This window comes from Chelonoidis abingdonii, chromosome 13 (assembly GCF_003597395.2).
Source record: "Chelonoidis abingdonii isolate Lonesome George chromosome 13, CheloAbing_2.0, whole genome shotgun sequence".
Classification (NCBI taxonomy): domain Eukaryota; kingdom Metazoa; phylum Chordata; order Testudines; family Testudinidae; genus Chelonoidis; species Chelonoidis abingdonii.
In genome coordinates this window covers 2,943,314-2,963,781 of record NC_133781.1, presented here as the reverse complement: position 1 = coordinate 2,963,781, position 20,468 = coordinate 2,943,314, and the positions used below count along the sequence as shown (strand labels likewise).

General features: G+C 50.0%; 3 protein-coding genes across 11 annotated transcripts in view; 2 read left to right on the top strand and 1 right to left on the bottom strand.

Moving 5' to 3' along the window:
• Nucleotides 1-3,108: 3,108 nt before the first annotated feature.
• Nucleotides 3,109-20,468, bottom strand: part of LOC116824971 (uncharacterized) — a 187,079-nt gene continuing 169,719 nt past the window's right edge. Inside the window, exons 1-3 of one of the 8 annotated variants that reach the window (XM_075071984.1) lie at nt 10,015-10,189; nt 5,779-5,864; nt 3,109-5,413 (exon numbers count right to left, since the gene is read on the bottom strand). In XM_075071984.1, coding sequence (XP_074928085.1) covers nt 3,852-5,413; nt 5,779-5,824 — 1,608 coding nt within the window. In that variant the 5' untranslated portion in view covers nt 5,825-5,864; nt 10,015-10,189 and the 3' untranslated portion in view covers nt 3,109-3,851. Of the gene's footprint in view, nt 5,414-5,778; nt 5,989-10,014; nt 10,190-20,468 lie in introns of those variants that run through there. The other 7 variants (XM_075071987.1, XM_075071981.1, XM_075071985.1 and 4 more) reach the window with 7 other exon arrangements.
• Nucleotides 14,640-20,468, top strand: part of LOC116824945 (uncharacterized) — a 41,652-nt gene continuing 35,823 nt past the window's right edge. The window contains 1 exon segment of the mRNA XM_075071980.1: nt 14,640-14,696. The gene's annotated coding sequence lies outside the window, so the exon portion shown is untranslated.
• Nucleotides 14,653-19,732, top strand: LOC142047685 (uncharacterized). 2 transcript variants are annotated; one of them, XM_075072027.1, is made up of 2 exons: nt 14,653-14,696; nt 15,818-19,732. In XM_075072027.1, the coding sequence occupies exons 1-2, from the start codon at nt 14,663-14,665 to the stop codon at nt 16,837-16,839; spliced, it is 1,056 nt and encodes a 351-aa protein (XP_074928128.1). In that variant the 5' UTR covers nt 14,653-14,662; the 3' UTR covers nt 16,840-19,732. The 2 variants fall into 2 exon arrangements, with proteins under 2 accessions (XP_074928128.1, XP_074928127.1); XM_075072026.1 differs by having other exon boundaries at nt 15,758-19,002.

The following is a 20,468-nucleotide window of genomic DNA, read 5'->3' as shown; positions in this document are numbered from 1 at the left end:
CAGATGGCATTTTTTAGCAAAGTAGGATCTATTGCTGCAGGTAGTACGATCCTACAGATACTAGTTTCACACAGTCTATGGTGTAAGAAATGGCTATCTGTAGGGATGTGCTACCTGTAGCAGTGACAGGTCCTATTTTCCTAGAAACTGCTATCTGATGTAGCTAATTCCTACAGATAGCCATTTCTTACACCATAAGCTGTGTGAAGCTGCTATCTGTAGGGATCTGCAACCTGTAGTAGGGAGAGGTAGTGAATTGTTACAATTAGCAATTACTGATACATTCTTCAGGTTATGTGCTAACTTGTCCTAATTTGCTAAAACTTGACTGTGGTGTGGGATGGAAGCATAAAGTGTTCAGCTTCCAAACGACCCTGGCTAGATTCATGTTAGTGGGATGTGGGACAGCTGGCAAGAGCAAACGGGACAAATACCCAGCTTTGTCAACAACATGGGGTGCACAGGAACATGCAGGGAGTGAGCAAAGATGCCAGCCCCAGGCAGGGCTTGGGTGAGCAGCAATGCCAGCCCCTTGAAGGGAGGGGGGCTCGGGTGAGCTGCTCGGGCCAGCCATGCACAAGTTGGGGAGAGGGCCTCAAGCTAGCCCCACATGATGTCACATTTTCCCTTTGGGAAATATGGTCACCCTAGTGATATCAGAGCCATGGTTTCAGCCCCACAAATACAAATAAAATAGGTTACTCTGTTGAGTTTGTGAAATATTTCTGGGGCTGAGGGGAGAAGGTCGAGGGGCTGCACTGTGGGAACTCATTGCTGAAATTACCTCACATTCCGTGAGGAATTGCCAATTTCAAGACATTCGGTAGAAGCATGTGAGCTTGAGAGCAGCCAGAGGAGTCACTGTTTAACCAGATTCTCTCCCTTAACTATAGCATAGCTGGTTCACACCCCCACTTTCCCATCCCAGACAGACCTCCTCAGCTAGGCCTCTTGCACACCCAGTCCACCCTCTCCAATTTTCCACTCTCACCCCCTACACAGGGGTGACATGCACCTTACTTTGCAATTCCTCATCTTCAGACACTACAGTTTAGCCACTCTCTCCTTTCTGGAAGGTGCTGCTTTTAGCTGCCCCTCTGGTCCCAGGTTCATAGCAGCACTGCAAAAAATGCTGTCTAGTCTGGCTCAGGCAGGCCCTTTTTAAACAGAGGGCAAAAGGAGAAAGATAGCAAAGAGAAGAAAAAGAACACAGGAAGGACGAGAGGGCAGCAGAAACTCGTTTCCCATCCCAAGTGCAGAACCTAGCCGAAGACAGGGGAGATGATGATGTCATCGGTTCCCTCTGTCTGGCTCAGTCATGATGCCTTTCAGGATCAGGACCGGGGCCATCAAAGTCCAATAGCGTCATAATAGATCTCGAGGTCCTAGTTGTGTGTGGGAGGGTGAGGGAGTGGCTGCCACAACGGTATAGGTCATGTCTTCCAGTTCACCTGTCTCTATATTTTTACACCTCCCTCAATAAAAATCTCTCTTTAAGGACCCCCTTGGTGGGTGGAATAGCCCATCCCCCCTGTCATAGAGTGACTGGCAAAAAAGGGAGCAAGGTCCAGTGCAGAGCTTCATTTGGCCATAAGGGGTGCTACAGAGAATAGGCACATCCATTTCCATATGATGTAGACTGCAGAACTGAGAGACTCCTCTCGTCGAAGAGAGACCAAGTTGGAGCATAGGGCAGGAGCACTGACCACCAGAATTCCAGCTCCCATTGCTGGGAATTCCCAGGCTTCCACAGCAACGTGCTTAGGAGATCCAACAACAGGAAGAGATCGGCCACCCCAGAGGCAGAAAGGGAGAGGCCTGGAGGTACATATGCATCTTGGTGGTAAGTTCTGCCCACTGCACAGGACCCTATAGAAACAGGGAAGGCCCAGACTCTTAAAGATACTGTACTAAGGGGTGATGGGCTCCCCTCTATTATGGGATTGAAACAAAGGATATGGGGACCCCTTTTGGATAAAGGAAGAATAAGGCCCTGGGGATACTGTGTTTTTGTTGTGGGAAAATGAGGCACGTAAAAAGCATCCCCCCTCCAGAATCTCAAACTTTGGGAAGTGGGATTATTGCTCTGGGGAAGTCAGGCTTCAAAGTGTTTGGGAACTTGGACAGCCAAGGGAACAGGTCCCAAATTTAATATAAGAACAGCCACACTGGGTCAGACCAATGGTCCATCTAGCCCAGTATCCTGTCTTCCGACAGTGGCCAATGCCAGGTGCCCCGGAGGGAATGAACAGAACAGGTAATCATCAAGTGATCCATCCCCTGTTGCCTATTCCCAGCTTCTGGCAAACAGGCTAGAGGATGTAGAGGTGGGAGGTCTGTCAGGGGTTTCAAACATCCCTTTTGCTGAGGGAGAGGCCCCAGACTCTAGTCTAACCTTGGGGGTGGGGAGGGAGAACTTAGGGAATGTACATAATTTCTGCAGGAACCAGCCTGGGGTCTGAAATGATTCCAATGGAGAAGAGCCCACTGAGATGCTCTGAGCAAGACCAGGATTCCCTAACCCATGTCAGAAAATGGGTGGAACTTGTTTCACAGGTTCTGAAAGCTCAAATATAAGCTGATAACCAAATCCCTGATATAAGCATCAACCACCCTGGCAAACTACAGGGTCAGATGAAGCCCCTCTAGCAGAAATGGATGATGGGACAAAAACTTCTCAGCTCACCTCAGCTTCAACACTGTGTAGAGCTGACGGCCGCTGGCTCCCAATATCCTCCATCCCTACGTTTCTCCTTCCTCTCCCCTTGGCCTCAAAGGAGCCTCTCTCTCAAAAACTAGCAGTTCAATTTCTTTGATGTGTTCTGAAATACTCTTCCACCCTCGAAGCATTCACTTGAACATTTTTAGAATGGGAGAGATTTTCTACTTGAAGACAGAAGAGGGAGGGGCTGAAAGCTGGATCCCGGCTGCATTTTCAGTGATGGACAGAGACATAAAAAAGGAAATAAGAAGATGCTGTAGAGCTGTTTGCCTCTTGTGAGTTGATTTTACCCACTCTGCACTGTCTCTATCAAAAACAGGAGGGTTTGGGGAGCAAGGAGAAAAAATAACTTGTTGGGGAAAAACATTTGTATGAAAATTACTGAATAAAATGAACAGAAACAAAAATGACATTTAATGAGAGTGAAGGTTCCAGTAGGACTCACCTGCCCACCCAAAACCTTAGAACACGAGAAGGGAAAAGACTTGTCACACTGATTACAGCATCTCGCTTCATGAGGCCTTCACTCCCATCTCTAACAGGAACCCAAAAGTAACATTCATCCAACTTCATCCCACTCACGCTGTAACTCAAAACCCAACCAGTGAACTAATACTAGGTGTCTTTCATTGGCCACTGTCAGAAGACAGGATACTGGGCTAGATGGACCTTTGGACTGACACAATATGGCCAATCAACAGTTCAGCACATCCCATCTCCCACAGCCCGTGTGTTTGGGAATTAATCTGCTTTGACAGCATGCAGGTCACTGAAGAGGTTTTGTGTTAGAGAGTGAGTTGGACGGCAGTGTGGGGGCATGCTGTTTTTCAATATCTGTTGGAGAAGGAAAACTTTTAGACTTTATGACAGTTATTCCCCCACCTCCCATCCCAATCTCCAAGTAATCCACCCACTAGCACCCCAGATACCTCTCCCATTGGCTGGGCCCATCCAGCAACAACCCAATTTCAAAATACTCCATTCACCTCCCGTGCTCCAAAATCCACCATACTGCCTCATGGGTCCCAAGTCTCTCAATACCCCAGCACCCATCCTCAGCCACCTATAGATCTCACAATCCCCAGATGAGTGACTGGAGCAGAACTCTGAGAAAAAACACTGTGACCATCTATCCTGTGTGGATTTTCTGATGTCTTATGAGGTGGGAACTCTGACGAAAGTTTTTCCCACACTCGGGGCATTTATAGGGTTTTTCTCCCGTATGGATCCTCTGATGTGTTTTAAGAAGTGAGTTTGACTGGAAGCTTTTCCTGCACTCACTACATTTAAAAGGTCTCTCCTCAGTGTGGATTTTCTGGTGTCTAATAAGGCCTGAGGTCACACTGAATTGTTCCCCACAGTCAGGGCATTTATAGGGCCTGTCTTCTGAGTGGATTCGCCGGTGTCTCCGGAGGGTTGATCTGTCATTGTACCTTTTCCCACAGTCCAGGCATTTAAAGGGTTTCTCTCCTGTATGGATTCTCTGATGTTTCATAAGGGCTGAGCAATAACTGAAGCTTTTCCCACACTCGGGACACTTATAGGGTTTCTCTCCTGTGTGGATTCTCTGGTGTTTAACAAGGGCTGAATTCATACTGAAGTTTTTCCCACAGTCAGGGCATTTATAAGGTGCTGCTGCCATGTTAGTTCCCTGATGTGTAACAGGTGCTGGCCTTCGTTTCTCTCCAGTGTGCATTCTCTTATGTTTAATAAGGCCTGAGCAGTCACTGAAGCTTTCCCCACAGACCAGGCATTTATAGGGTCTCTCTCCAGTGTGGCTCCTCTGATGTCTGGTAAGATGGGAGCTCAGACGAAAGCTATTCCCGCAATCAAAGCATTTATAAGGTTTTTCTCCTGTGTGGATTCTCAGATGTGCTGTGAGGTCTGAGCTCACACTGAAGCTTTTCCCGCAGTCAGGGCATTTATAGGGCTTCTCTCCAGTGTGGACTCTCTGATGTACAATCAGGATCGATCTCCGATTGAAGCTTTTCCCACACACGGGGCACTTAAAGGGTCTCTCTCCCGTGTGAATTCTCTGATGCACATGGAGGTCTCTACTCACACTAAAGTTTTTCCCACAGTCGGGGCATTTGTAAGGGTTGTCCACCATGTGGGTGGCCTCGTGTGCAAGAAGGTAAGAGCTCACTCGGAATTTTTTCCCACATTTGAGGCACTCATATGGTTTCTCTCCTGTATGGATTTTCCGATGGGTACAAAGGGTCGAGCTCAGACGGAAGCTTTTCCCGCAGTCAGGGCACTTATAGGGTTTCTCTCCTGTGTGGATTCTTTTATGTTTAATAAGGGTTGATCTCACAGTGAAGCTTTTCCCACATTCGGGACATTTATAGGGCTTCTCTCCAGTGTGAATTCTCTGATGCGTAATAAGAAATGACCTCCGATTGAAGATTTTCCCACACTCAAGGCAGTTATAGGGTTTCTCTCCCATGTGGATTCTCTGATGTACTTTTATACTTTTAGATTTCCTGAGAGCTCTGCCTGTGGTACTGGATTTACCATGTGACTCCTCTATGGGAATTTCCCCCAGATCTTTTGAACTGCATTGGCTCTCGTAGGTAGTCACCTTCTCAGGACTCCGGGAAATGCTCCCTTCGGATCTTCCCAATAGCCTCCCATCTGCTTCCGCTTCCCGCAGGCAATCCTCCTCCTTTATCTTCACCGTCCTATCCTCTGCTGGAATAAAGAGGGAGAATTGAGACCTGAGTCATTGCTTGGGCTAGGAAGTAAAGAATCCTCTGAAAGGGGCAACAACAGAAATAAATAATATGATCTGAAATAAGGGACCAAATCCCCCAAAGCAGAGGGACCAGTTCTGCTTCTGCATGGCAGCTGAGCACTGAGAAAGAAAGGGGACGAGGGATAGAGAGGTGCATTCATGTGTCAGTCAGGGTGTGAGGGAAACTGACATCTGTCAGGAGGATGCAACTCCTGCTGGGAAAACCCTGACATGGGTGAGAAGATGTAGAACTGAGGGACCTTTCTGAGAATCCCAGCTGTTTCCTTCACTCACCCATGGTTTCTGAGTTGGTTTAACACACTCCTCACCTGCGCAGATTCCTCTCTGGATCTCCCCTTCCTCTTCATCCAAGGTGCCCAGCTCCTCCCCTGGCTCCATCGGAGAGATCTGGAATAGAAATAGCCCTGGGTTAGATGGAGTGTGGGCTTCCTGCACACAAGGTGAGTTTATTCACTCATGTGTTTCCATGTGCAATTTTTACAGATTTTTTAGCCAGGAACAGTTGAGTCATCTTGAAAAGTGAAGAGTTAAAATCAGACTCGTGGTTTTTCTATGAGGGAAATGAAGCTTTAATTCTCTCTCCGGTCACAGACCAATGCCACATTGTGCTGTTGCTTTAGCAGGGCTCACTGCATGCTGCCAGCTGTGAGGCAATAAGTCCTAGTGGATATGGTATTAGGCAGACCCTCATGAGACCTCTGATCTACACCCAGCTCTATCATTGGCCTGTAAAGCAATATTCCCACCCCCAAGTTCCAAATATCAGGAGTCAGATCTCAAAAATCATGAGATTTCCTGAGGAAAAAAAAGTGTTGTAACTGTAGGAGTCCTGACCCAAAAGAGGTTATTGGGGGCATTGCAAGGTTATTGAAGGAGGGTTGTGACACTGTCATCCTTACTTCTGGGCTGCTGTTGGCAGCAACACTGCCTTCAGCGTTGGGCAGCTGGACAGGAGCATCTGCTGGCCGGGAGCCCAGCTCTGAAGGCAGCGCCATGGCCAGCAGCAGCATAGAAGTAAAGATGGTATGGGATGGTATTGCCACCTTTACTTCTGTTCTGCTGCCTTCAGAGCTAGGCCCTCGGCCAGCAGCCACCACCCACCAGCTGCCCATTGCCACCCTTACTTCTGCGCTGCTGCTGACAGTGCTGCTTTCAGAGCTGGGCACCTGACCAGCAGCCACTACTTTCCAGCCACCCAGATCTCAAGGCAGTGCAGAAGTAAGGGTGGCAATACCACAACTCCCTACAATAACCTTGCAACCACCCCACCCCCTGAACTCCTTTTTGGGTCAGGACCCCCAGTTTTGAGAAACATTGGTCTCTCTGTGAAATCTGTATAATATAAGATAATAGTACACAAAAGACCAGATTTCATGGTGGAGACCAGATTTCATGGTCCATGACACGTTTCACATGGCCATGAATTTGGTAGGGCCCTATTAATAGTGGGTACACACACACCATTTTATTTTTCCAGCTAAGGATTAAAAAAATCCAAAAACTCCACACTGCTCATATTTAGTGTCAGTTCATTTTTTCAATCCGACTGCAAGATCATCTTATTTGCAAGTATGAGGCCCGATGAAGTACATGAAGAAAAGCAACCACAATTAGCAACAACCTTCACAGTCTGCAGCAGAATTTAATTAGGACAATTATATTGGTGTGGTAGCCAACACTACAGAATTTCATGGAGTTTTGACCCTCCAGAGGATGAGATGACCACTCCTGTCTGCAGAGTCAATTTAGTACAAGTAAAAAGGGAGAGGGGGAAAGAACTGTAGAACGACCAATATTCTAAATCGTCACAAGCCACGATAGTCCAGGTTGCCCTTCTGCATACAATGTTTTTCTCTGTACAAGCGATCAACATTATAAAACTTAATATTTAAATTAAAATAAGGAATTAGCAGCCTTCAAGTTCCTTGTTGACATCCGAGGTTGGTATTATAGTGAGCTCAAATATTCTAGAAATGGGAGGTGTTGTCACACTGGAACACACTTACTAACAGAGCCGCTTCAGGAGAGAAACTGTAACCATTTCAGCAAGAGATAGTCATAGAATCATAGAATCAAAAGGTTGGAAGGGACCTCACGAGGTCATCTAGTCCAACCCCCTGCTAAAGGCAGGACCATTTTCCCTAAATAATCCCAGCCAGGGTGCGGTCTAGCCGGACTTTAAATAGCTCTAAAGATGGAGATTCTATCACCTCCCTAGGTAACCCATTCCAATACAACTATTATTTGTCAAGGTGCAAATTTCTTGGTCAAGGTATGGCCAAGATCCAGACTCCAGAGAAAAATAATACAAATATTAACAACAATAATGAATAAATAAAAATAATTGTGGGGTCCATTCAAAAGCATCTGGCAGTCCAGTTTTGGCCCATGATCTGCCTACTGGCTACCATGATTTGAGCCCCCTCTCTCTCCCTTACAGCAGGGAGCAGATTCGGATAGCCAGCGAGGGAAGTGACTTCAGCAGATGTTACTGAACATGTTCAGATGGCTGAAGCCCACCCAGTAACAACAGCAAAGTAGCAAATTATGACCAGTAGCAGTTTGTAATATTATTCTGGCTCCTCCTACCAATGAGACACTTTTAATCTTCCCATCCAGGCACAGAATCTCTGAACCAAACCGCAGAAAGAAGCAGAATCGAAGGAGCCACTCTGGGGGATCCCCCTGACACTGTTCCCAGGGCAGTGCATCCCCCCAGCAGCACAGGGACCAGGCAGAGGCAGGAACTGGCTTTTCCTCTCCCAGCTCCTCCTCTTGTCCCCAGGAAAGTCAATGTGCACTGGGGCAGGGTTGGCTTTAGGCCAATTCAACCAATTCCCCTGAATCGGGCCCCACCCCTAAGAGGGCCCCACACCCAAGCCCCACTATTTTGTACTAGCAAGAGCCGGTGCGCTGTACAGGGTGGCCCGGCTTCCCCAGGGGGGAATTTAAAGGGCCTGGGGCTCCCAGCAGGGGCTGGAGCCCCAGGCCCTTTAAATTGCCACCAGCGCCCCACTGCTGGAGCCTTGGGATAGGGCTGTGGGGCTTTGGGGGCTATTTAAAAAGTCTGGAACTCCCGTTACTTCTACCGCCCTGGCTCTTTAAAAAGCCGCAGGAGCCCCGCTGCTTCCCCAGGGCTTCCGCAGCTATTTAAAGGTCCGGGACAGTAGAAGCAGGGAGCCCTGGGTTCTTTAAATAGCCGTGGGAGCCCTGGGGTAGCAGGGGGCTCTGGGGGCTATTCAAAGGGCCGGGTCTCCAACTTCCTCCACCGCCCCGGTCATTTAAATTGCTACCAGAGCCCCGCCGCATCCCCAGGGCTCCCACGGCTATTTACTGGGCCAGGGCGGGCCAGTATAAGCCCCACAGGGCCCTTTAAATAGCTGCTGAGCCCTGGGCTGCTGCTGCTACCCTGGCGGGGGAGGCAGAAGGAGGAGTGGGCACTCACCGTACAGGGTGGGCTGTACCCCCTGTACCCACACCCAGCCCCTGTCTCCAGCCAGCCCCGCACCCTCTGCCCTGCCTCCAGCCCTGCATCAGCCCATCTCCAGCCAACCCCGCACCCCTTGCCCTGCCTGCAGCCAGACCCTACCTCCAGCTCCAGCCAGCCCCTGCCCTGCCTCCAGCCAGCCCCATGTCCACTGGTGCCCTGCAGTTCCCAGGGCAGTAACCCTCCCTGCACACCTGCTTCAATGAGGGGGCCAGGGAGCAGCCAGGACCCACACATGTGCACACCCTAGGGTGACCAGACAGCAAGTGTGAAAAATCAGGACAGGGGGTGGGGGGTAATAGGATCCTATATAAGAAAAAGCCCAAAAATCAGGACTGTCTCTATAAAATCAGGACATCTGGTCACCCAAGCACACCCCCAGGGAGTGATGGAGACCCACACATGTGAAATGGAGCTCAGTTCTAGTTCAGGCCCATCTTTTTAAAAAAGAACTTTAGGGTTAACATACATCCGTATTTTCCTAGGCACGTCAAGCTTTTTGGTTCTTAAATTGCCATCCAGAAGGAAAATACAGACGTATGGTAACCCTACTGGTACAAAAAATACATACTATGGCACATCCCTTAAATCAGAATTTTTTATAGGGAACCGGTTGCAAAGAAATTAAAGGCTTTTTTTACATTTTTTTTTTAATCATTCCCGCCGGGGCCTCGCCGAAAATGTTCAAATTGGGCCCCGCACTTCCTAAAGCCGGCCCTGCCCCGGGGTGCTGCAGGGAATGGGGCTGGGAGCCGGGACCTCCCTCCCCAATGATCGCTCCTGCTGCCCCTGTCTCCCTCCTGCCCCCTCCCCTCGGGCTGGGAGACTCGGTCCCTGGTCCGGCCCGGGGCGTTCGCTCCCCGGAGCTGGCTCGGCTCCTGCAGGCGCTCACGGGGGCAGAGCCGCGGTGGGGATCAGGGCGGGCAGCAGCTCTGGGACTCGCAGACCCACCCCCCGCCCCGGGAACAGAGCTGGGCCGAGGAGGGGCCGCTGGTGCAGAGTCACTTTCCTGCCCGGCCCCAGCCCTTCCCCCCGGGTCTCGCCCCTCACCTGCAGGCTCCGGCTCAGGGGCTGGTGTCGTTACAGCCCGGGGCTGAGTCCAGCCCCCGCAGAAAGTCCCCCCGGCTGGGCACAGAGGGGGGTTAGCGAAGGTCTCTCCCCGCTGGGGAGCAGCAGCGGCTCAGCCCCGGCTCCCGACCCCCGGCCCAGGCAGGCGGCACCGTCTGACCCGGGAGGAAGCTCAACCCCTGATATCCTGAGCAGGGAGAGCGGGAGCGTTCAGCGACCAGCCGCCTCCCTTCCCGGAGCCCTGAGCAGAGCCCCCTGGCGGCCGCAGCTCCGGAAATGCAGATACAAGGTGAGCCCCAGCTCGGGACCAGCTGCCGGGGAGGCTCCGGGTGTTGCGAGTGGTGGCGGGGGCGCTGCTCCCTCCGCTCAGCACAGCCGGGAGCTGCGATTTACTGCTGCTGCTGCTGCTGCTGCTTCTCCTGGGAGCCGGAGACTCCAGGTAATTGAGGGAGAACTGGGGGGAAAGTGCTGCGTGTCCACCCGCACCCCATCGCTGCGCCCCGCGTGTCTGCCAGTCCCAGAGCTGCAGGCTTTAGCTCAGACATTTTTCCTGCAGGGGCTTAGGGGTGGGGCAGGGGGCAGTGGGGTAGGGAGTCGTGGTTCAGGTGGAGGAAATGGAGAGAAAGGCCTTGGTGGGGGCGGTAGGATCAGGTCCCAGCGGGGTCCCCCCCTCTGCCTGGCCAGAAGGGGAGGGGTGAGCAATAAGAAGATGGGAAAGGGGGGTACAGACAGCATGGCTGTGCAGGGGCGCACCCCAGGGAGAGGAGAAGAGTGGGGGCTCAGGGGAGTGTGTGGGGGGGTTATTCATTTAAAAATCTACTCCATTATCTTGAGACAAGCCGGGGGGTCCCTGTGAGCTCCGCAGCGATGGGTAAATCTCCCCGGCATTCCAGCACTGACAAGGGCCTGTTTGCTCCACACCCCTCAGGTCTGAAAGGACTGAGGCCAGGTCTACAGGACAGACCTATGTTGGCATAACTACATGGCTGGGGGAGGGGGGAGCAGCTTCAGCGGATGTTGCCGAGCCTGCTCCTCACCGACAGCAAGCTAGCAAATGTTCACTATCCCTTGGGAGGATCTCAAGCAAAATGTGGCTGTTGTTCTGCAGCCTGGCAGGGCAATTGGGGAAGCTTCTGCAGGGGCTTTAGTCCATGTCACACCCCGATTCTCTCCAGGCTCTTTCCTTGCAGACAGACGCTCTGGGGTTTAGTTACAGCTTGTCCCACTGACTGGGCTGCAGCCCCGGTTGGTAGCGAGGGACCAAGGAAGTGGCTGAATCTTTGTGACAGATGCTGGCAGGGGGAAAGTACGAAGGGGGAGAATTAAGGGCTCTGAGGCTTTTCTGCAATACAACTATACAGTATATCTAGATAGCATAACTGAGCATCATGCACTGTGTCACTCCTGCTTTTGACTGATTAGTAATCAAGGCTCCTAGAAGACGTTATTGCTGCCTCCATTGTGATCTGGAGACCTGGACCAAGCAGCTGCTGCTCTGCGTCTGGGAGAGACCAGAGAAACCAATGGGGGACTTTCCGCGGTGGCTGGAGCCAGCCCTTGGGGGAGCCCCAGGCTGTACCAATACCAGCCCCGGAGCTGGAGCCTGCAGGTGAGGAGAGAGACCCAGGGGAAAGGGCTGTGGTCAGGCGGTAGAGGAGGGGTTGGCAACCTTTCAGAAGTGCTGAGCCGAGTCTTCATTTATTCACTCTATTTTAAGGTTTCGCGTGCCAGTAATACATTTTAACGTTTTTAAAAGGTCTCTTTCTATAAGTCTATAATATATAACTAAACTATTGTTGTATGGAAAGTAAATAAGGTTTTTAAAACGTTTAAGAAGCTTCATTTAAAATTAAATTAAAATGCAGAGCTCACCAGACCAGTGGCCAGGACCCAGGCAGTGTGAGTGCCACTGAAAATCAGCTCGTGTGCCACCTTCGGCACACGTGCCATAGGTTGCCTGCCCCTGCTGTAGAGGATGGGTTCCTCTAAAGTGCTGGGAAATCTAGCTGAAAAGCTACATCAGGCAGGGTGATTAGTCTCTGCTGTCTTTCCCCCTAGGGCAGGTCTCTGTGGCTCTGGTCTTTGACTGAGCCTGACCCACTGCACAGGGGTAAAGAACTTTGAGAGCCCCAGCTGCAAAGTGATGGAGAGGGGCAGGGCTAGGGCATGGTTATTATTGCATTGATTTTTTTCCATAGGAAACTGACACTCCCCAAAACTCTGAAATAACAGAGACAAAATATTTAACCATGGTCTCTGAATTTGGCATCCAAAATGTAGCCTCACCTGGTATGTTTTCATATGCTGGGTGTGTGCGCATGGATACCATTTGCACACTCTGATGGAGGGCGAGAGGGATGCATGCAAAAGAGTTGTGGGTGCAGAGTTGTGGGCGCAGAGTTGTGGGCGCACATGCAAAGGGCTATCCTGGATCAACAAGGTAAAAACATGACTAAGCATCTTCCCCAGTGTCACAGAGTTTAGAATTGCTCCAGCTGCTGTTCTGACCCTGGCAAGCTGCAGAGTAACTTCCACATTTTGCTCCAGATCACCCAGTCCTCCCAGGGGACAGGGAAAGGACAGAACTTCTGGTGGGTTTGGTCTGGCTATAGCTGGGGTGCGGAATGCAGAAAGGTAGGAGCCCAGCAAGTGAAATCCCTTCTGAGCCTGCTTTAATGTGGGGCATAAGTTGTAGGGAAAACCCCCGCAGGAGGGTGGAAATTCCCCTATGAGAAGTAACAAACGGCTGACCACACAGACATCAGAGGCGCACAGCCAGCGCATTCAAGTCACTCTGGAAAGTTGGGAATTGGGCTTGAATATCACAAGGTTTAAAAATACACTTTGGGGGGGCAGGGTGATTTTATTTATCGTCTGGTGGTTAAGTCTGTGGGGGAAAGCCACCTGCCCCCTTAGTGAGAGAGAGAGTGAGTAGAGAGTGTGTGTGTGTGTGTGTGTGTGTTTGCGTGCGCATACACTTATTGCATCAAAAGAGCAAAACTCCACCTGCCACAGTGCAAATGCAAAATTGCAGCCTCCCTCCTCACAGGGAGACTCCACCCACTGACCCTCCCTTACTCCTGGGATAGGGGGAGCTGCCACTTTGTGTCCAACTCCACACCCTGCCCTGTCACCAGTCTCTTCTCCCCTGATCCTCACAGTCTCCTCTTCATACCTGCCCCTTAGTCACCTGCCGTTCCCTTTACATCTTCAGTGTACCTTTCACATCAGCCACCCCACATGCCCGTATGCTCCCTGTCTGCAAACCCCCACAGCCTCCAACCCTTCACCCCACATTCCCCTGCACTCCCTAATCCATGACATTCCTGTAAACCATTGTCAGGCTTGGTCTGGTCCCCACAAACTCCCCTACACTGCTCTTAGCCTCCCTCTGTTCCCCCCCTCCATACTCCCATGAGCCTCTGTTTCCCTCTTGCCCCCATGTGCCTTGCATCATCCCTCATTCTCCCTGCTGCCCCTCACTCATTACCTTCTTCTGTCTGTCTCCTGCTCCCCTCCCAGGATCTCACTACACCTCCTCCCCCCTCAGTCCGCCCCCTGGATGTGGACAACCCTGCACACTGCCCCACAATCCACCTCTCGCCCCCTCAACCCTCACTAGTTCCCCTGCACCCTCCTCAGTCTGGCGGTAGCTTCCTGTGTCTCCTTTTCTATGCCTGGTGTCTCCTTGTCAGAGGATGTTGTGAAGGCCAAGACTCTAGCAGGGTTCAAACAAGAACTAGATAAAGTCATGGAGGATAGGTCCATGCTAGGATGGGCAGAGAAGGTGTCCCTAATCTCTGTTTGCCAGAAACTGGGAATGGGCGACAGGAGATGGATCACTTGATGATTACCTGTTCTGTTCATTCCCTCTGGGGCACCTGGCATTGGCCACTGTTGATAGACAGGATACTGGGCTAGATGGACCTTTGGTCTGACCCAGTATTAACCATTCTTATGTTCTTATATATCCAGCCTCCTAACCACAGGGCCCTAGCCATATTCCCTGAGGAGATCATGGCTTTAACCATACTGAAAACAATAGGAACTGGTGACCAGTACTAGGAGCTGCCTTACTTTCACATGCCTGGAAGATCTGTAGGGAAATGGTAGCCATCTGGAATAATAATGAATAATTATTGAATGAACAGTATTAGTCCTCAACTCTACTATGGGAACAGCCATAGTTATTGCTAAGGTGGCTCCCCAAAATGACAGCCTTTTCCAAGAAAAATTTCTAGACAAATGAACCATGAAACCAATGATGTACCTGAGATAAACCAATGATATTTTCATCCTATGGACAGATCACCTCAGCTCCCTCACAGATTTCCACCACAACTTCAACAACCGTCACCCATCCATTAAACTCTCTCTGGATAATTCCATACTAGCATTAACTTCTTGGACAGCAATTAGCTGCAATAATGGAACCCTACAGACAACAATATACAAGAAACCCACAGATCACCACACCTACCTTCACAGATCCAATAATTGCCCCAAACATACGAAGAAATCGGTTATCTACAGCTCTCTTGGAGTGAGCTGGTGGGATTGTGGCTGGGGCAGCAGGTACTGAATGAGGATCTCTTGCTATTTCAGGGGCCAGTGAAGAAGGAGACTCATCATGCAGGAGAATTGTGAGAATGTGACTTCACTGGGTAAGAATTCCTGTACCTTTAGGAATTAGAAGCTGGGGGAGCGGTGTCTCTGAGGCACGTGGGTTGGCTTCTGCTCAGGGTTCCTCCCTGCTCCCTTATATTTTGAGGGGACCAGCCCCATCACCCCCAGAATCCATATGACCATTCCACACCCTCTTCCAAGGGAGAGGAGATTCAGAGATGCATTGGAGTTGCAAGTCCATCCCCAGAACTTCTAATGGAGAGGAAGAGTTGCATGTTCCTCTCTGTATTATTAAACATGGACGCACAGTATCCCTCCCTACAGAGAACTGGGTCCATACCTGGAGAGGGCTTTGGTCTCAGCAATATTAGAAAGGAGTAAGAGATGGTCTAATTCCTAAGCCAGAATCATAAGACTGCACAATTTATGGAGATCCCGGGATCTCCTTCCGCAGGACTCACGTGCCACTATAAACACTTGACCTCCCGCAAAGGATCTTCAAGACCATTTTTCAATCCATTTGGTTTATACAAAGGCACTACCTGGCACATTTGGAAACACCTGAGAATAACTGTAAAACCCTAGTCTCAGCCTCAGCTGTTTTCTTTCCCCTGAGCTGGGTTTCCAGTTCCCACAGCCAACATCATCTCCTAGCTGGAAAGGGGGGAAGAGCCATGAGTCCTAGGTCACCAGAGCTGCAAGGAAAGAGTGATCCTGAGAGGTGCCGATCAGGTGAGGAATTGTTTGAACAGATGCAGAAATCATCCAGCCTTGGCATAAACATCTGGCATTCTCACATAGGCTCCATAAACTCCCCCATTTCTGCCTCATATCTGCCTCATCTCTACCTAGTCAAGATTATGCCCGTGAGGTGTTATATCTTCCTGGCAGATGTTACTCATGGCTTTCCTCCCACCCTGACCAACATCTGGCAGCAGCTCATGTCTCTCTGAATCTTCAGATAGGATGAAGAGGCAGAATTGGTCCTCTCCTCTCTCTCTTTCGAGGAAGGTCTTGGGATTCAGATTCTACTCTTGAGTTTTTGATCACCCCAGAAGTTATTTGGGTTTGTTTTCCTCATTCTCATCCCCTTTCTCAGGTACCCTTTCCCCCAACACAGGGACTGACTCCTGTCTGGATTCTCTCTCTGTCCCAGCAGGTGATGTGATGGTGAGTGAGAATGAGGAAGAAAGTCCTCAGCAGAAAAGTCTTGAGCAAGTGGAACCACGTAGGATATTGCTGGGAAGACCTGAAGTGGGTATTTTCCAAAGTTCTGAGCTGGGAGAATCCTGTGAGACTCAACACAGGCCAGAGGGGCAACTGGGAAAGCCCCCAGGAGATGGACAAGGAAAATCCAATCACCATGGGGATGATTTGGAGGATCTCAATGGGACCACAGTGCAGGTGAGAATCAGCACTAAAGAGAAACGGCATGAATGTGCTGAGTGCGGGAAAAGCTTCAACCAGAGATCAAACCTGATTGTACATCAGAGAGTTCACACAGGAGAGAGACCTTACAGCTGCCCTGACTGCAGGAAAAGCTTCAAGCAGAGTTCGGACCTTCTTCGACATCAAAGAATTCACACAGGAGAGAGGCCTTACCGATGTCCCATCTGTGGGAAAAGCTTCAATCAGAGCTCAGAACTTAGTAAACATCAGAGAACCCACACGGGAGAGAAACCCTATAAGTGCCCTGAGTGTGGGAAAAACTTCAATCAGAGCTCAGAACTTGTTAAACATCAGAGAATTCACACAGGAGAGAGACCCTATAGGTGCTTGGACTGTGGAGAAACCTTTAGCCAGAGCTCACACCTTACTGTGCATCAAAGAATCCACACAGGAGAGAGACCCTATATATGCCCCAAGTGTGGAGAAAGTTTCAGTGTGAGATCAGCCCTTACTACACATCAGAGGATCCATACAGGAGAGAAACCCTATAAATGCCCCATCTGTGAAGAAAGATTCAGTCAGGTCTCAGCCCTTATTACACATGAGAGAATACACTCCGGAGAGAGACCCTATAAATGCCCCAACTGTGGGAAAAGCTTCACGCAGAGCTCAGCCCTAATTAGACATCAGAGAACCCATATGGGAGAGACACCCTATAAATGCCTAGACTGTGGGAAAAGCTTCAAAGCGAAGGTCTCTCTAATGTCCCACCAGAAACTGCATGCAGGATAATAGGTGTCAGGAGCTTTCCCTGCAGGGCAGATGTGGCCAAATTCAGTGGGCTATTCATTTGTATTGGAGCTTACAGGAAAAGATCATTTGCATCGTCTAAATTGCCAGCAGAAGAGAAGGTGAGGCAGCATAGAGGCAGACAGCATGGGATAGCATCCACCCCCAGCAGGGAAAAGGAACTGTAGCTGGGGAGACATGTCAGAAGAAGACATTTCTAAGGTTTACTGGATTATGAAGAGACAGGGAGCAAATCCCTAAATTATCCTTCAGCTGAGGAGACAAGGAAAACCAGTACCTTGAACTCCGACAGTGGGGCTCCTGGCTGAAAGCTAGCCAGCCATTGCTGGGAATGGAAGACTAGTGAGGAAACTACCTTGTACAAAGATTGGTGCTTGTTAAGTTAGCTCCTAGCCATTAGGAAGCGTATTTTTACTTTTGTTTGTTTGTGACCCTTTCTATCTTTATTCCTTCTGCCAGGTATCACTTAGGGCTTGGCTACACTTGCAAGTTAGAGCGCATTAAAGCAGCCCCAGGCACCCTAACTCCCGATCCGTCCACACTGGCAAGGCACCTAGAGCACCTGGACCCTGCAGCTGGAGTGCTCCTGGTAATTCACCTCAATGAGAAGCGTTACACTTGCTGCTCGCCTGAGCGTCAGTGTGAATGAGGTGTTGCGTTACTGTGCTTTGATTGGCCTCCAGAAACGTCCCATAATCCCCTTAAGTCAAGTGGCACTCTTGTCATTGTTTGGAATCGGCTGCAGGAATGCGGATATTCCCTTTCAAAGCTCCATTTCTGACAACCGGCTGCTTATCTGCTCCAAGACAAGGCAAGCCATTAGTGTGGAATGTTGCTGTTGTAAGTGTGTGTGGCAGGGGGTGGGAGGAGTCTGAATTTACAAGACGGCATGTAGACACACTCTCAACACCCCAAAAACCCATTCTCTCTCTCCTCCCACATACACACAACACACTCCCTGTCACACTCCATCCCATCCCCCCACATTTGAAAAGCACATTGCAGCCACTTGAATGCTGGGATAGTGTTGTATCAACCAGGCAAGGTACTAACAGACTGCAACAGGACTTTATTTTTACAGTGGAAACCTCTTTGCCAAGCTGCTGCTACACCCTCTGTAACTCTCACTCAGCCTCCTCAACTCCTCCCCTCTCCTTCCTGTTTCCTGTCCTTTCAGACTCCCAACAACCAGTGCTCCCAGTTCTAATAATTACAAGCACATCTAAACACCACAGATAGCTACTACAATGCACTGCTGTTTGTGGTGTTGCAAGAGCTGCTAATGTGTCCATGCCAAGTACGCTTTCAGCTGAGAGTGTGAACACAGAGCAGCGTTTTCCCTGCTGCTGTCTCCGAAGGCTGGTTTAACTTCCAGCGCTCCACATCTGCAAGTGTAGCCATGCCCTTAAGCTATGACTTTCGTTTAATACATTTGTTTTATTTTCACTACAAAGCAACTCAGGGCTGTGTTTCAAGGGAAGGGTGTATTTACCCTAGTTCAGTTAACAAGCTGTAAAGTACTGACTCTTTAACAGAGAACTGAACTTAATATCTTCTGTGAATAGGGGCTGTGCATTGCAGAGAACCATCTCGGAGGCACTCGGGGGCTGGAGTTCACCAGTTGTTAGTGAGGGTTGGGTTGGAAGAGTGCAGTTTGCTGGTGAGGAAAACAGAGAGGTGTGGCAAGGAGCTGACACACCATCTAATCTCCAACAAAACTCACTTTTGCTGAGGCTGAGGGGTAACACAGCGGCTCCTAGCTCTGGATATCCCCAGGGGCTTGTTAAAGTGGTGCTGTGATGGTACCTCCCATAAGGCTTTATGGGAGTATGACATAACTGGAATATGTTTTGTGCTGCCTGTGCCATGTAACATATCTCTGTAAAAGTTATGGTCTGCTGTATCTATTCGTCCTATTTGTACACATATATCATTTTGTACTTGAGGTTAAGAATATTGGCTGTATACTGGCTTGATTTCTGAGTAAGCTTTGTGAGGCATTTGGTCAGCTTCTTTAGGAAGGAATTTGCAAGGTTAAGTAGCTGGTCAGGAAGCACTTGGGGAACAATGCATCTTGGAATGCTCCAATCCACATAAAAAGTCTTCCTAAAGACATACAAGATACTATGCGTGGCTGCCCGGGGGGGGTGGGGTGGGCGAGGGGGACAAGTGGAACAATTTGCCCAGGCCCTACAGGGGCCCCATGAGCCCTGGCCCAGCAGCGGTCCGGGTCTTCGGCTGCATTATGTCGGCAGGGGCCTTCAGTGGCGCTGAAAACGCGGAGCAACTAAAGGGCCCCCTGCAACCGAAATGCCACCGAAGACCCTGACCGCCACCTGGTGAGTACAAGCGCCGCAGCTGCCCTGCTTTGCCCCAGGCCCCCTGAATCCTCTGGGTGGCCCTGATACCATGTGGACAATGGCTTCTGCCTGTAAAGACTGAGAGTCATGCATGGACATGTGACTTGCCCGGGTGACTCCAGAACTCCATCTTGGAGCTGGATTTGCATAGGAGTGAGGAGGGTCGTCTCCACCCACAAGATAAAAGTCTATTTTTACACAACAGAGAGACCCCTCCATTTTGTCTTTGGGAAAAGAAGGAGCCTCTCCACCCTCCAGGATACTTGAAGGAAACTGGAACAAAGGACAGTAACTACAGGGGGTGTGAGCGATTGCTGAACCCAGGCTAAAAGGAGATTAGTCTGTAAAAGGGAGCATTCTGGAACTGGTGAGGATCTTATCTGTATTCAGTTTGATTAGACATAGATTTGCACATTTTATTTTATTTTGCTTGGTGACTTACTTTGTTCTATCTGTTACTACTTGGAATCACTTAAATCCTACTTTCTGTATTTAATAAAATCACTTTTTACTTATTAATTATCTCAGAGTATGTGTTAATACCTGGGGGAGCAAACAACTGTGCATCTCTCTCTATCAGTGTTATAGAAGGTGAACAATGTATGAGTTTACCCTGCATAAGCTTTATACAGAGTAAAACGGATTTATTTGGGTTTAGACCCTATCATGAGTTGGGCACCTGAATGCTATAGACAAGCACACTTCTGTGAGCAGTTTTCAGGTAAACCTGCAGCTTTGGGGCAAGTAATTCAGACCCTGGGTCTTCGTTGGAGCAGACGGGGGTGTCTGGCTCAGCAAGACAGGGTGCTGGAGTCCTGAGCTGGCAGGGAAAACAGGAGCAGAGGTAGTCTTGGCACATCAGGTGGCAGCTCCCAGGGGGTTTCTGTGATCCAACCCATCACAGGTGCCATGTACTAGGACGGGGGTGGCCAAACGTACTGACCCTCTGAGCTGCATACAATAATCACAACCTCAAGAGCCGGGCGTGCCTGCTGGGGCTTGGGGCTTCAGCTCTGTGGGGCTCCCCTGCCAGGGCACAGGGCGTCTGCCCCATGGCAGGCACCTGCCAAGGCTCAGGGCCCCAGCAGGCGTACCCTGCGAGGCTGAAGCCCTGAGCCCCACCAGAGGACAGAAGCCCCAAGCTCTCCCCCTTCCCTGTTAGGCACGGAATGGGGGGCATCCCCCATTAGCCACGATGGGCAGGGATGGTGTCCCTAGCCTCTGTTTGCCAGAAGCTGGGAATGGGTGACA

What these genes read in the sequence shown, in the direction of transcription:
- LOC142047685 (XM_075072026.1), top strand. Translation starts at nt 14,663, where the DNA reads ATGCAGGAGAATTGTGAGAATGTGACTTCACTGG. An exon ending in TGAGAATGTGACTTCACTGG is followed by an intron (nt 14,697 to 15,757) that starts GTAAGAATTCCT and finishes CCCCTTTCTCAG; the next exon opens with GTACCCTTTCCCCCAACACA.